A 15,877-nucleotide genomic window follows, 5' to 3' on the forward strand; every position below is an offset into this window, starting at 1 on the left:
AAAAACCAAAACCAAAGTTTTAAAAACTAGAATATAGTCTTTATTTTTAAAATCTGGCACCTAAGAAATATGACAACCATGGGAAGAAATTACTAAATGGAGCATTAAAGAGACTAAATTAAGGCAAGTGGGTCAAAGAAATAAAATCTAGCAAAGTATATCGATAAATCCATTGACAAGAAATCCACCAGAAAATTAAAAACTTGGAAAAACACCACCTTTCCCCAATATTGCCTTACCGAACTTGATATGATGTTTATTTGATTAACAACAAAAGAAATTACTGGCTATAAGAACCACTCAACAAACCAAATTTCTGATAATAAGACTAAAGAACTGAAGACTTTATACATCCAGTACCTACCTTCAATACTTAGGCTCTCTCGCAAACCAAAATAAGAAATAATGATAAGAAGAAGAAAAGAAAAGAAAAGGGAAAGAAAATTCCATTTGCAAAGGCAACCGAAGCCACAAATAATTGGACAAGAGCAGGTGTAGAAACAAGGTTTATCCCATATTACTAGGATTAGGAAATATATTGGAGAAGTTGGGTAACTTATCAACATGTCTTAAGGCACGCTCAGCAGTTTGTCTTGTTTTGTAATCACCATGCTGGAAGGCATCAACAAGAGCTGTACTCACCTTTGGATTATTTGAGAATTCAATTGCTATGTCGTCTGAGCGCAACAGCCTCTCGACCGTCCAAACGGCTCTTCTCATCAGGTTCTCTGTACGGTTTTCAAGCAACACATTAAATATAGGCTGAACACCTTCTGCATCGTACAAAATGTTAACCCCCTTTTCAACATCGACCCCATCGTCCAACAACGTAGATAGTGCTGCAAGAGCTGCCTCGACGACCTTCTCGTTTGTGTGATCTAAAAGGGCTACTAATTTGTTCACTGCCTTATCTTCCAAAAGACAAAAACTTTCCCTCAGAGAACATGTTCCTCGATGGAGAGGACACAGCCCTGTTAGAACCGGTTGTGCGCTGAGACATGGAAAAATTGAGGCACAAAATCCAGGTTCGGGAAGCGTAGGTATCTGAGTCAAATTTTTGGATTCTAGAGATAAGTTTTCCAATGCCAGGGCTGAAACCATCTGCACATTGTCGAGTCCATTAGACTGAAGCAGTTCAATGAATAAAGCAGCAAGATTGTGCCTGCGACAAAATGCTCTAGCATCAGGCTCACACTCAGCAGCCGGTACAAGGCTTGTAATCCTTGCAAGAATTCGAACGAGGCCTTCAAGGAATGGTGTTAAAAATCGGCCACCTCTAGTCTCCCCTTGGCGGAGTTGAACAATTCTAAGGTAGACCAACTCAAAAGCTCCTTCATCAAGCATCTGCCTAGAGAGGCCAAAATCCATTTCTGGGAGATCAGCTAGAAGCCCCACAGCAGCTGCCTGTTCTTCGGTGATTCCAGTATTTTCCGCTATGATTCTAAATAAACTGCTCAGCTGGCCAACTGAACCACGTAGAGCATCTGCTAGCTCCTGGCTTAAGTGTGGGGAGATATTCTGGAGGAGCTTTATAGCAGAAACACGCAAGTCGAGCTGTGGGGCTTCAATAAATTGAACCAAGCTGATAACTGCACCAGAGCTTCTAATGGCATTAACAATACTTGAAATAGTTGAAGGAGAACTTGTAAGTCCAACAAGAACCTGGAGAAGCTTGCATTCGATAGCTGGTCCGGTATTGCTAATGAGTTGTAGCAGGTTATGGATAGTATCTTCAGACACAAGTGTAGACTGATTATTAGGTTCTACTGGAATTGAATTGAAATCACAGCCTGAGCTCACAACATTGGCAAGAATTGTTGCAGATACTTCTTTTAGTTTCATTGGAAGTTGATTCGAACTAACTGTGAAAAGATCCTTAACGAGAGGTGGAAGTATCCCTTCCTGAACCAAAACTCTTGCACTAGTATCAAACGATGATATCTGGTTCAAGGCTTTTAATGCAGCTTCTTTTGACTGCTTATCACCACTTCTCATAATATTAATTAGAGACGACCCCACAGTCTGAGCCACAAAGAGTTTTACATCGTTATTTAGAACTAGCTCGCCCAAATGTGCAGCCATGGATTGTTTAGTTTCTGGCGGGCCTGTAACAATCCCATCAAAGCATTAAAAATAAAAAAATAAAAACCAGCAAAATAGTATGAATATCTCCACTCAGTCATCATTAAAAACAATATCTACGATAGAGGAACACAGTCATCATTTTAATGTTGAAGAACTTCCTTTACTGACAAGAATGAAAGAACACACTAACACAGACACATCATTAAATAACACAATCGAATGCTTCATAATATTTTTTTAATACTTGAAAATAAAAATTAAAAGCTTAAACACATGTATTTCCATTGCAACAGATGTGATGAAACAAAAGAAAATTTAACCTTTTAAAGTTCTCTTATAATACAATAATCTTCAACACTTATGTACAAAAGCAATATCCAAGAAAATAAATAAAAAGCTCAAATATCATTTCCCGTTTTTACATTTCAGTTTGTTTATTGCATTCTGTTTTCAACTATCCATTTTTGCATTTTTTACTCAGTTACTCTTTTTCGTCTCTTTACTGTGTGTTTTTTAATACATTTGCACATGCAGGTTTATCACGTTAGTGTTGAAATTGGAAAAGACCTACTATCAAATTCTGAAAAAGGGAAAAGACATACTATTACAACTTGAATTCATCAACTTAAAAGTTGTAAAGGAAGCTTTCTCACCCTTCGACCTGGAATCCTGTCTTAAATGCTCAGAGGCCCTTTGGCTAGTAGATTAAAATTTTGGAGCATATTTGAATCACTAGCAATTCTTAAATTAGGAAATGGAAGAAGAATCTTCTTTTGGCTTGATTTATGGTGTCCGGATCTTCCTTTTAAAGTGAGATATCCATGACTTTTCCGCATTGCTTCACTACCTAATGGAAGTACAAATGATCATCAGGACACAGATACTGGTTTGTGGAATTCACTCCCTCGAAGGCAACTAAAAGATGAGGAATTCCCAGAACTCTAGCAACTACTTTGTAGCATAGAAGCACAAGTCCATCTCAAGTGCCTGATTTTCAGCTAGGTCATTGGACTTTGTCTGGAAAATATTCGGCTAAATCCTTATCAAATCACTCGATTGCTTCATCCCCTGTTAACAAAGAAATTTTCCAAGTACTTTGGAATCTAAGAGCCCCAATTAATATTCTGATGTGGATATTAATTTTTGGTTCCTTCTAGGCATCAAGCACTCGATTCATTGCAAAATAAATTGCAGTATCGTTATTAATCCCTCCATACACCCCCTCCGTTTAGCCAACAGTAAAGATTTGCAGCACTTAATTTTCAATTGCTCGTTCTCAAGCAAATGTTGGTGGAAGCTATTCTCCTACTTTAGTTTACAATGGGTGTTTGGGCATCATTTATATTGTGACATTATCTACCAAATTTTGCTATGTCCATCATTAGCAGCTAAAGCACAATTGCTGTGGTCCAATTGCAGTCAAAACTTTGATTTCAAAACTACGGTTTGGATGTAACCAGTAGGTCTTCCATGACAAGTCTAATGATTGGTCAGATTGTTTTGACTCAAACTCGTCTACTAGCTTCTTCTTTCTGTTCTCAAACTAAGTTTTCCATGGATTATTCCATTCATGATATTTGTCTAAATTGGGATGCTTTCATTTTCTCATTGTAATCCTGTCCATATGGTGCATTGTACTCCAGATTATTAGCTGTTTATTATATTGGAATATGAGAACGGCGCTACGGGCAGTCAACCTAGTTGAAATAGCCAAGCCCTAGCTTTCATACTTACTTTACTTATCCAAAAAAAAAAAAAAAGCTTCCATGCTTACTTTGTATCCATGTATTTTGAGCATTAGCCTCTTTTCATTTTATCAATGAAAAGTTTGTTTCTATAAAAAAAATACAATAATTGCTTAACCAAAGCACATATTCTCCAAGATCACAATACACTACAATCCAAGTAATGAACTTCATAATTTGAAAGCCACGTCTTTTTTGGACCCCATTTCTAAAAAGATCGGTAAAAGGTTAGCTTCGTGGTAGAAAGGTTTCTTCTCCAAAGCTGGTAGGCTAACTCTAATCAGATCAGTGCTTAGCAGCATTCTCATTTATTGTCCTTCCTTTGCTCACTTTTTAAGAACCTTGAGAAGCTTATAAGAGATTTTCTTTAAGAAGAGGTGGATGAAGGGAAGGGTTCTCATTTGGTTAATTGGGAGGTTGTTGGGCACCCTGTTAACCAAGGAGGGTTAGAGATTGATAATTTAAGGGTTCAAATAGAGTTTTGTTGCCTAAGTGGCTTTTGCGTTTTGCCCTTGAGCTTGAATCCTTGTGACATAGAATCATTGTAATTTGTGAGTAAGCATGACACTCATCCTTTTGATTGGGTGGCTAAAGGGGTTAAAGGCACACACCAAAATCTGTGGAAAGATATATCGCTTGAGCTTCCCTCATTTTCTCATTTGGTTCATTGTATTGTGGGGAATGGTAAGGATATGTATTTCTAGGATGATTAGTGGGTGGGGGATGTAGCCCTCTTTGCTTTGCATTTCTTCATCTTTATCATTTGTATTCCTTAAAAAAAACGCATGGTCTCTAATTTCTTGGTTTGGTCCGAAAACTCTACGTCCTTTTCTTTCGGGTTTCGCCTTCATTTGTCCAATAGGAAAATGGTGGAGGTTGCCTCCCTTCTTCCTTTATTGGAGGAATACATTTTTAGTGTTGAGAGAAGGGATATTCGCGGTTGTTGGATCCCTCCTCTATTAATGAGTTGGTCTTTGATGTGGTTTGGAGGATTAAGATTCCAAGGAAAATCAAATTCATTACTTGGCAAGTTTTTCTTGGTTGGGTGAACACTATAGATAAACTTGCTAGGAAGATGACCTCGTTACTGGATCCTTTGTTGTATTCTTTGTTGAAAGGAGGAAAATCCTTTTTAGGATTGTCAGTATGTGAGGTATGTGTGGGTTACTTTAGTTGGTCTTTGATGTGGTTTGGAGGATTAAGATTCCAAAGAAATTCAAAATTCTTTCTTGGCAAGTTGACTCTAAAGCTGTCACAGCACAATCCAACGGGATCAAGGTTTTTTCGAAATAGGACCCGAAAGCCTCCACCAAAAAATCCTCAATCTTATTGGGAGGTAAATCAACATCCTGAACTCCTTTTTCTTTAATTGGATTATCACGATTCAACCTGATTCATACGATTCAATATTCCAAAACATATAATTCCTCTAAAATTAGATTCAAAACAGTTATACCTCCATTTCGAGTTAATTCGTACGATACCAACTAATGAATCGTACAATTTTGATATCACTAGTTGCATCTGCTCTAAGTAGGACCAATTGACTTTATCGTGGGTTTTTCCCAAGTCAGGTTTCATCAAAAAGTAGAAAACAAAAGTCCAGCTTCATCAAGAAAGCCTCCTTTTTTTTTTGCTTTGGAATCACCCAAATATTCTGATGCTACCAAAATAGCATCTAGAATTTGTCATCCCCAAAAAACAGCTTGCACATCATCAACAATGGTTAGGGGATCTTTTTAAGCCTTTTAGCCAACACTTTTGCTATAAGTTTGTAAAGGGAAGTAATTAGCCTTACGGATTTGAAATCACAAACTTTGGCCACATTGCCTCTCGTATGGGCAAGGAAACTGTGTGTCTCATTTCTTCATTTATTAATGCCTCCCTTTCAAACAAATTGTGGAACACCAAAAACTAGGTTGTGCTTCACTATGTTTCACATTCTTTCTAAAGCCCCAAGTCATACAATTTGTGATTTTTTATTTCTCAAATATGAAATCGCCTTGAAAATCTTCAACTTATTAAACCGAGATTCAAGTTTCTTCTCCCACTCAAGTCTAAAGGAGTCTAATTCAAATTATCAAATGTGAATCCGTGTCCAACCGTTCTAACATACAAATTAGAAAAGCAACTAACCACCTCAGTTTTTGTATCTTGCTATGTCGTTAACAAGTGGCCCTTTGCAGTTTCCATGGTTGAAATATAACTCCTTCATTTTCTAGTTGATGCCCCTCTTTCAACCATCTAAGCTTACAATTTTGAAGCCACATCCTTTGAGCTATTAAGATCATATTAGCCGGTTCTTCTTTTAGATTGTTTCTGTCCCTCTTGAATTTTGATTCCACTGCCTGTTAGCTTTTAACACATCTGAGCCATCATAGCGTCAGAGAGTCTTTTCTTAGAGTCTTGAATATTGTTGAAGACCTCTTTATGCCATTAGGTAAGGAAACTCTTCAAGTTTTTTTTATGATATGCAAGTTGAATTTAGAAGGAGAGAGGCCCAATTAAGCATCTCCATTTTCAACGCGATGGGGAAATGATAAAAAATAATATGGTTACTTTTTCTATCAAAACCTTCTTAAAAGCATCAATCCCTTTCCTGGAGACACAATTTGCCCAATAAACAAAATATACACACAAAATCAAGATTAAGAATTGAAGTATTTAACTTCTTCATACTCTTCGTGCTTCACCCTCCCCCAATTTCTCTTCCAGCATCTAGCAACACTAAAATCACCACATAGACACCACGGTCCCTGACATATCCCATAAACAACTCTAAGTTCTTGCCAGAAGTGACCTCTCCCTTGACTGGAAGAGGGGCTGTAGGTGCTAGATAACCACCCGTTAAACAATTGATTAGAACTCAAGCAGACAGACATAGGTTGAGAAGATTCCCAACATTGTTAGAGAATTCAACTCTATTTTCCTTCCAAGTCACTAAAATGCCTCCATAAGAGCCTATAAATGCCAAAGAACCCCCAACCAATTTTCCTAGACCTCCGAAGCGAATTGATAGTTTTCTACACAAAGTATCCTTGATAAAGGCTCTTTTAGGGAGAGGGGGCCGCTACTTCTGCCTTTAGTTCTTTTTATAGGAACAACTTTTATTGAGAAAAAATGAAAGAATACAAAGACATACAAAAAACCAACTCACTAAAACTCCCAAACTACAAGAAGGGGGTCTAATTAAGTAAAACATTGCCCATGGAATAGTTACAAAAGATCTTCTAAATTGAAGCCCGAAGGGACACATGAAATCTAATGAAGGATCAAACCTTGCTAAGATCCCTTTCCCTACCATGAAACACCTAATCGTTCCTCTCCCCTCAAACATCCCAAATAATACCACACACCCCAGCCAACCACAAAAGGTGCCATTTCTCTCTAAAAGGTGGATGGAGGAGGAACTTCTTGATCATCACACAAACACTCTGAGGTCCAACATAGCTAACTCCAAACTCCGGCAGAAAAGAACTCCACAAAGCCCACATATACTAGCGATGATCAAGGTCTTCCACTGCCTTTCGACAAAGCAAACAACAAAAGGGCCCAACAACTAAGGTCCTTCTCCTAACAAGCCTATTAACAGTGTCAACCCGACCAAGCAAGACTTGCCAGATAAATAACCTGACTTTCTTGGAAACCTTAATCCTCCAAACCACGTAAAAAATAGACTTCCTAGGAAGGGAGAGATCCAACAACAAACTGAACAACGATTTACACGTATAACTCTGACTTGGGTTAGGACTCCAAGCACAAACACTCTTCTCCCCTCCCTAAAACTGAACCCCCAAGCAAAGAAAGAAGAGAGTCGACCTATGCCGTTTCCCAATTGGTCAAATTACAACAGAACCCGAAAGAAAAGACACGGAATTCTCATACCCAACTAAAAGATCCAACATCATATAGTTTTTGGAAAAGGATATATGATAAAGATGTGGAAATAAAGAGGAAAGGGACCTCTCCCTCACCCACTAATCCTCCAAAAAATATGTGTCCTTCCCATCCCCCACAAAACAAAGAGTATACCGAGAGAAGGTTGGAAGCTCAAAAGAGATATCTTTCCAATGATTTCGTTAAGTGTCTTTACCCCTTTCTCCATTCATTCATAAAGATGTGTGTCATGCTTACTCACGATGATTCGATGCCATAAAGAGTTGGGTTTAAGGAGAAAGCGTTAAGAGTCACTTAGCCAACAAAGCTTTGTTGTGAATTTTTAAGTTACCAATCTCTAAGTCCCCCTTAACTCATAAAGCACACTGCCTCCCAACTAACCAAATGAGATCCACTTCCTTCATCCACCCCTACCAACAAAAAAAATCTTCATATACTTTTCAATGCACTTACACACCAAGCTAGGGATCCTGAAAAGCAATAAATAATACACAGGAATTCCACTTAGAACTAACCTAATCAGGGTTCATTTGTCCGCTTTAGAAAAGAACCCTTTCTTCCACATCGCCGATCTCATGAATTTTCTCACAAATAGGATCCCAGAAAGTCATGGCTCAGGTTTCCACCCAAAGGAAGCCTGAGATAAGAAGAAAGAAAAAGGCCAACCTCGCAATCAATCACCTCCACCCATCTCTACAACTTAATTTGATCACTATTAATACCAAAAATATTATGTTTGCTCCTACTGACTTTTAGCCCAGACATTTATTCAAAGAAAGCCACCATATGGTTAAGGATGAAGAAGGACTCCTCTTTCCCACACCAAAATAACATAGTATCATCCACAAATTGAAGATGCAATAAAACAACTTCATTCCTTCCAACCCTAAAAAGATCAATGATGCTTCCTTCCACCCCTTAAAAACGAGCTGGCTAAAGACATCCATGACAATTAAGATAAAAAAAGGAGACAAAGGGTCCCCTTGTCTTAACCTCTAGAAGCTTGAATCAATCCTTTTGGGGCTACATTGATGAGGATAGAATTCTTCATATTCCTGATACACCACCAAATCCACATTCTCCATTTGTAGCCAAAACCTTTCTTCATCAGTAGTCTATCCAAAAAATCCCAATCCACGTGGTCACTTTTGCCACTAGTTCAACCATCAAATCCACTTGAGCCTTTTTCACCCAGGTCAACAAAAGGCCTTTCTAACTCTCACTTCACTGCAAGTTGCACTACCTTGAGTCTGCTGCATAATTTTCTCTTCACCTGAGCATTGACTAATGGTGTGTTTAGATTACATTTTCAAGTGTTTAATTTAGAAAATAAGTTGTTTTGAAAAAAACTAAAGTGTTTGTAAGTCACTCAAAATAGAATTTTAAGTGTATTTAAAACAATTTTTAGAAAAATGAGTTTCTTGAAAAACATTTTTTTCTTAATTCAATCCAAACGGACCATGAATCTTGCATGAAAGGATAGTTCAAGTCTGCTTTGCATTAGAATCTCCATCCTCCTTATTGCCCTCAATTTCCACTTATCCCATATTTCTTAAGATTTGCTAGGAAAAACCTGGCACAATCAATACCCCTAAATAAATATTGTGATAATCAACTTTAGCGTCCTATCTTTTATCTTTTTCTTCAGCTAGCATATCATCATCAATCTTGCAAGGGATACTAGATACGAAGGATTCAGAAGTCTTCTCCACTTCTTTCCATTTTCTCTCTTCTATATGATGGTTTTGTTTTATAGAATTAATAGTTTTCAGTGAGAAAAAATGAAAGAATATAGGCAATACACAAAAAAAAAAAACAAAAAAAAAGCCCACAAAAGCCCCTTTTTAAAAAAAGAGTTTCCAACCAAGTAAGATGATACATAAGGAATAATACAAAATAACTTTAAACTGAAGCCCATAGCAAAACATGAAACCGCACTATGGACCAAACCTTACTAGGGTCCTTACTCAAACCTTTGCACACTTTATTGCTCCTTTCCCCAAATATCCTACATCACAGCACAACAATCTAGCAAAACACAAAAAAGTGATCTGTCTCTGTGAAAGGTGTATCGAAGAGGAACTATTACTTTAATTCCATAGATTTGTCGATTTATGCCAACCATAAACTCTTTCCACATTAGATGTAAAATAAGAGGATCCCCAAAACCATTTCATATCCATAAGTTCTCTTTGAAAGGTGTGTCCCTCTACATTTACCGTTACTTTAATTCCATAGATATGTAGACTTAAGTGGATCCCCAAAACCCTTTTTCTCGCTAAGGCTATTCATTTTCTCAAATTACCAATGCCCTAGTTTACTCACTCTAGTGATTATGAAACTACTTTCCACTTGATTTCCCTTGCTTGCTGCCATTCAAAGAAATTCCATTATCTTCTTTCCTAAGGACAGTACATCTTTCCTTACCATTAGGAACACTTGACATAAATTAAATTGGCAAGATTTCAAAGACTAAGGTACACAAGATTAAAGCACTCCTGGACAGGCACAAATTTTCTCCAGTTCCCCAGTGTCCTTGTAAACTTTTCTTCAATTGGACTCCAAAACTCCGCTTTTCCAGGTATATGGTTTTTATCTGTCTCCACTAAACCGTCATGTCTAGATATCACTAAAATCAAAATACAAGAACTCGTTTTCAGGGGAAAAAAAAAGTAAAAGAGAAGGAAAGAAAGAATATTAGATTAGACCTTACAAATCAAATGTCCAATGTGTCTGTCTACGTTGGCTACATATCTAGCAAGTAAACTAAATATTTTTCTCAAAATAGAGTGCATGTTTTATTAGGAAAGTACTATAATTTCTTTCCACAGCGGACTTGATACCAGTATAATAGGCAAAGGTGAAGTACAGCATTCAGTAAAATATTTCCTATTGTTAGGGTCTAGGAATCATAGTCACATCCATAAGGCAAGTGTGAGAATGCCTAGCAGGTAACCAGCAGAAATATTTTTCAACACGGGTTTGACATGCACATTCTAATGGGTCTTTCAAATATAACTTAGAACAAGGATACCACAAAATGGGGTTTGGCATGTATTTATGCAACTGTATTTCATTATAAATATGTTGAATTATTGTACAGAAAGCATGGAAACAAATACTTTTTTAAGTAAATTGAATCCTCTCCTGCATGCAAGCAACGACAAGAAATGTTTGCTTCCTGACTTTCTTCAAAAGAAGCAAATACCAAATGATAACTACTAATAACTACAGAGAACTCTATAACTGGAGATCACGTACATACCTTCAAGAATCTGTGTCAGAAGAGGCCTCAGTCTACCATATTCAGCCATTTGTCGAATGTTATTCTCACACACCTCCAGGTTTTCTAATGTTCTATCAGCATTTTCAACTGTGGAGATGTTCTCAGATTTACTGCTTGACATTCCAACTAATATAAGAATTGCCCCATTAACTGAACCGATCTCTTCACACAAGGCTTCAGACTTGGAAAGCTCATACAGCAAAGCTACAGCTTCCTCCTTCTCCTTTGAACGCTCATGACGCAGGAACTTTACTACTGTGTGAAGAGTGTCACCTTCAGCTAACATTTCCTGCCAAATGAAACAAGAGGTTCACGAAACTCCGAGTTTGACATGCCAATGAAATCATACTATAACTCGTGAATGACAACCTTACACTCACTGTCTTCTTGTGCCACAATTCTAAGGGTTTCCAAAGCTCTAAACTGGACTTTTCGACTTGTGCTCTTCAACAAGCTAACAATCATAGGTATTAACCCAGCATTTCGTGCGATGTGCCTTGACAAACCCTTTTGGCAGACATGTTGAACATACTTCAAAGATCCCAAAGTTTCATTTTCTGGACTACTCAAGTTAAGTGACTTACGAGCCATATCTAGCTGAACAGCTTCATTTCTAGCAGTCCACTCTTCAATAGTATTCCGCAAAGCAATACTGGGATTCAATTCCGTGCTTCTTAATTCCTTAAGTGTCATTGGACAAATTGGCCTCCTTCTACTTTCCTTACATTCGTTGAACCACATTTCAATGGCCGCACGTTCAAACGTTTGCCCACTTTCTATAGTAACAGGATCCCTCATTACTTGCTTCGTTAGAGGGCACAAAAACGAATCATAAATAGGTTCAATATGCAGTCTCGCATAATAACTACTCTCGTCAGATATACTTCCAGAATCCTCATAACTTCCATCCCAACTCTCTGCCATCCGATCTATAACTCAAGCCCTGAGAAACAGAGCCAGCACAAGATTAACCACACAGTAGCACAAGAAACCCGAATGAACTTCAAAAGAAAAATAAAAAAATAAAAACCAATCCCAACAATCACAACAACGTCAAAATAACATTTCAGAATTGAACAAATCAAAAACAGCATAACCCCGAAATCAAACCTGCAATGGCTACGACCCAATCGTGATCACGCGTGCCAGGGGAAGCTAAAAGCAAGCACATTAAAAAAATCCAAAAGCTTGGTGATTCCTTTCAGCAGGTAAGAATCAGGGCAAGACTAACTTCCTGAAAAAAACAATCCAGGAGGGCTGGTTGACCAAAGTGGACTTCACTAGAGGGTAGTTGGCTGTCACCCATGAAAGAAGGGAGAAGGATAGGGGTGAAATTGATGATGGTGGAGATGGAATTGGGACTTTTTCTGAGGTCGGAGTGAGATGCGATGGGGGGAATACGAGGTAGAAAGGAAGGGATGTGATTAGGGGAAGCAACAGGAGCTTCCAAACAACCAAAAGAAGAGAGAGAGAGAGAGAGAGAGAGAGAGAGAGAGAGAGAGAGAGAGAGAGAGAGAGAGAGAGAGAGAGAGAGAGGGTGGGTTTGAGTCTTTGACCGTAAGAGAGAGAAGGCGCAGGCCAAAAGAGAGAAAATTGACGAGGATGGAAGGAGACCCCACCATTTTTTCACAGACCCGAGCTCTTGGTTGTGTTGCGGAGAGTTCCAGCTCTAACCTCTAACCACCTGTTCCCACACACACACGCTCTCTCTTTTGAAAGGTTCCCTTTTTGTGTTTTTGTTCTTATCTTTTATTAAAAGATTCTCTTCTCTCTTTTTTTTTTTTCATTTTGTTGACTTGTCAACTTAAATCTTTTTACTCCAAAGGATATGTTATGCTATTCACTAAAAAAAAATTGCAATGTGACTTATGTGTAGCTCGTAATAGAAAATAACAGGTCGTGTTTTCTTTATCAAAACTATACGAAAAATATTCTTTAATTTTAAAAAAATTCAATGATATCTCTAAACTTTAGAAAAATTAAACTATGCTTACACTTGGTTTCAAAAGAGTGATACTTTGTGATAGGTATCATGCTTTTGAGAAGAAGTCAAATTGGAGGATAAAATCGTTTCATTTCAAACGGATACAATACATACACTAAATGTCAATGAAAAATGCACTAAGTAATTGGGTTGCTCAACCCAATTGGTTTACTTTGGATTGGACTATGAGGTCGAGGTCGAATCTAACTTGCCTCTCTTGCTTTGGAAAATGCCAATCAATTGGATTGCTTAACCTAATTGACTTTACAGGTCAAGGTCAAAGTCAACATTGTATCATTTTTTGGAGTCAGTTGTTTTTGTGTCAATTTAGAGTCCATTTTGTTAAAGAAAAAAGCGAAATTATGTCAATTTTTCTTTAAAGAATATATATTTGATCGCTAATGAATTATTGTAAGATACAATTTAATATAATGTCCTATTTGAATGTACTTCCCAATGATAAATCATAGAAAGAAATATGATGGTAGCCACTGCTATATAACATACAAAAAGAGAATGGACTTTTGTCTTTATGCTCATCATACAAAATCTATATTGCTTTTAAAGGGGAGGGTACAAAGAAACATAGATTTTAATGCTGTGATCATATTCATCTCTCAAGGAGTAGAGTGTATGAGATTGCCAAAAAAAAAAAAGTGTTGCAATACACATTGTTTCTGCCCATAAGTAGAAATTCGAACATGAAGAAGTTTCAAACTTTAGATTTTATGATTTATTGAGTGGGTGATCACTATACTCATCATTCTACCATTAATGTTTGATAAATTTATAGGTTTATTGTTCTAGGTAGCAAAAGTTGAGCTTTGATTGTTGTTATCCTCCTTCTAGAGTTTGTTTATATCTAAATATTGTTCTATGAGCATGAATGATGTTACATAATTTGAATTCAAACGTGTGGAATAGTTATGGCTCGTTGCAAATATAGTAACTAGATTTAAAGTATTAGTACATATATCAAAATTTAGTTTCTTTTCTTTTTTGTTGGGTTAACGCATCTCGGATGTAAACATCAACTTAAATTTTTTATTGGAATAGCTGCAAATATAACACTAGATTCAAAATAATTATAAAAATGGTATTAGATAACAAAAAAAAATTTAAAAAAAAAGCTCATAATACATTTTTTTTGTATATTGCAAATTTGGCAAATATGACTATTAATTGACGATAATCTGCCTTTAAATTTGTCATTTTTGCAATTTAGAAAATGTAAGTGATATGAGCTCTATTATCATAATTTTTTTTGCTATTTTTACAAACTCCCCAAATAATTAAATATGTAGCAACATTTTTATAAAATTGCAAATATAGCAAAATCCATCAAATACTATTAATAATATAAATATATTCACTGATAAACCATAGAGTCTATCCTCTATTAACGATAAAAGTCTATGACTGATACACTTTGTTATATTTACAACTTTTTTTTAAAATGTTGTTATATACTTAATTATTATTTTTAAAAATGTTATTCGTTATTTTTTTTAATTTAATAAAAAATTATTTAGGTTATAATAGTTTTATAATCAACACTCTTTTCAGAAAAGTATATTTATTTTAAAATGTATTATAATTGACGAACGATCCAAATATTTACAAAATATAATGACATTTTAGATTTTATCAATATTCATAACCTCCGTCTTGATATAATAAAAAATTATTATATTTGATAAATAGTTTGATTCATTCTTTTATACTTTTTAATTAAATATAGGAGAACAATAAATGTAGTCATAAATTAAATTTGGCGTTATCGAAAATGAAAATAAAAATAAAAGTAAATTTATACTTTTTTATCTTGGACAGCAATTAAACTTAATTTAGTTATTCAATATAATTACTAGACCTATAAGATTTTAAATTAATTAGTTCGTATAACATATTTAATGCTACATTTAAATGTATTAATTGAAATTTATTCAATCTAAACAATATATTTTACTTTTAGCCAGACTTAATAGATATTAATTAGACAATAATTTCATCCATCAATTCTTATGTATAAAATTTTAGAAGATATTAAAAAGTATAGTCATATTAGTTTAAAAGTTTTTGTAAACAATAAAGAAAACTTTTTTTATCACATTCTGAGTTTTCAAGTTTATAACGCTAAACTCATTTTTATCCTATATCTTTCTAGTCCCAAATTTAAAAATATAAGTTTATAAGATCTAAAAAAATATAATATGTATTAATTTTAAAATATAATTATATGATATTTATAATAAAAAATAATATTTTTTTTAGAAATTATTCATTTAATTTAAAATGTTATATAATTATTTAAAATAAAACAATAAAATTATTTGAGGGGTCTTTTAAACCTATTTTGAAAAGGGTACACTCTCAAATTCGGTAAAATAAATAAGGAATGGTGTGAAAATAAATATTATAAAGGTGTGAAATTATGTCTATTTAGGGGAGGTAAATTAAGAAAATAGAATGGGTTTTTATGAGCTAATTAATTGAGATTTTAAAAGGCAAGAAGATGATAGTAATAATGCAATAATAATAGACCAAAAGAGAGAATGTATAATATTAATTTGAAGACAACTAAAGTGTAGAAGAAATTGGAAATGATTGTGTTTTTAAAAAAAGTAGTTAACAACGATACAACATTATATAGAGACAGCCTAGCATAGCATGAATGTTTTATAATGACACCATATGCTCATAAATTAATTGTATAGTATACAACCTCAAATTATAACCTAACATTCTACCAATATACCTAATTAATTCAATTCAATAGGGAATATGAAATAATAATAATAATAAGTTGGAGGAAAAGGGTATATTCAATAACCCAATTGTTATTATATTATTCTTAATCTTAGCCATAAAAGGATGTGG

At 35.3% G+C, this 15,877-nt stretch overlaps 1 protein-coding gene across 1 annotated transcript; it reads right to left on the bottom strand.

Moving 5' to 3' along the window:
* Positions 1–137: 137 nt before the first annotated feature.
* On the bottom strand, positions 138–12,674 carry LOC101217370 (U-box domain-containing protein 44). Its single transcript, XM_004144195.3, has 4 exons — positions 12,124–12,674; positions 11,383–11,956; positions 10,993–11,302; positions 138–2,105 (listed from the first exon to the last, which is right to left on the bottom strand). Exons 2-4 carry the CDS (start codon positions 11,935–11,937, stop codon positions 508–510), a joined length of 2,463 nt encoding a protein of 820 aa, XP_004144243.1. The 5' UTR covers positions 11,938–11,956; positions 12,124–12,674; the 3' UTR covers positions 138–507.
* Between the last annotated feature and the right edge of the window lie 3,203 nt (positions 12,675–15,877).

This window comes from Cucumis sativus, chromosome 6 (assembly GCF_000004075.3).
Source record: "Cucumis sativus cultivar 9930 chromosome 6, Cucumber_9930_V3, whole genome shotgun sequence".
In the NCBI taxonomy this organism is placed as follows: Eukaryota; Viridiplantae; Streptophyta; class Magnoliopsida; order Cucurbitales; family Cucurbitaceae; genus Cucumis; species Cucumis sativus.

Excerpts from the sequence above, each read along its gene's own strand:
- LOC101217370 (XM_004144195.3), bottom strand. The coding sequence starts at position 11,937 with ATGGCAGAGAGTTGGGATGGAAGTTATGAGGATTCTGGAAGTATATCT. Across the intron at positions 11,303-11,382 it reads AAGAAGACAGTGAGTGTAAG|GAAATGTTAGCTGAAGGTGA; the intron begins GTTGTCATTCAC and ends TTCATTTGGCAG. Across the intron at positions 2,106-10,992 it reads TCTGACACAGATTCTTGAAG|GCCCGCCAGAAACTAAACAA; the intron begins GTATGTACGTGA and ends GGATTGTTACAG.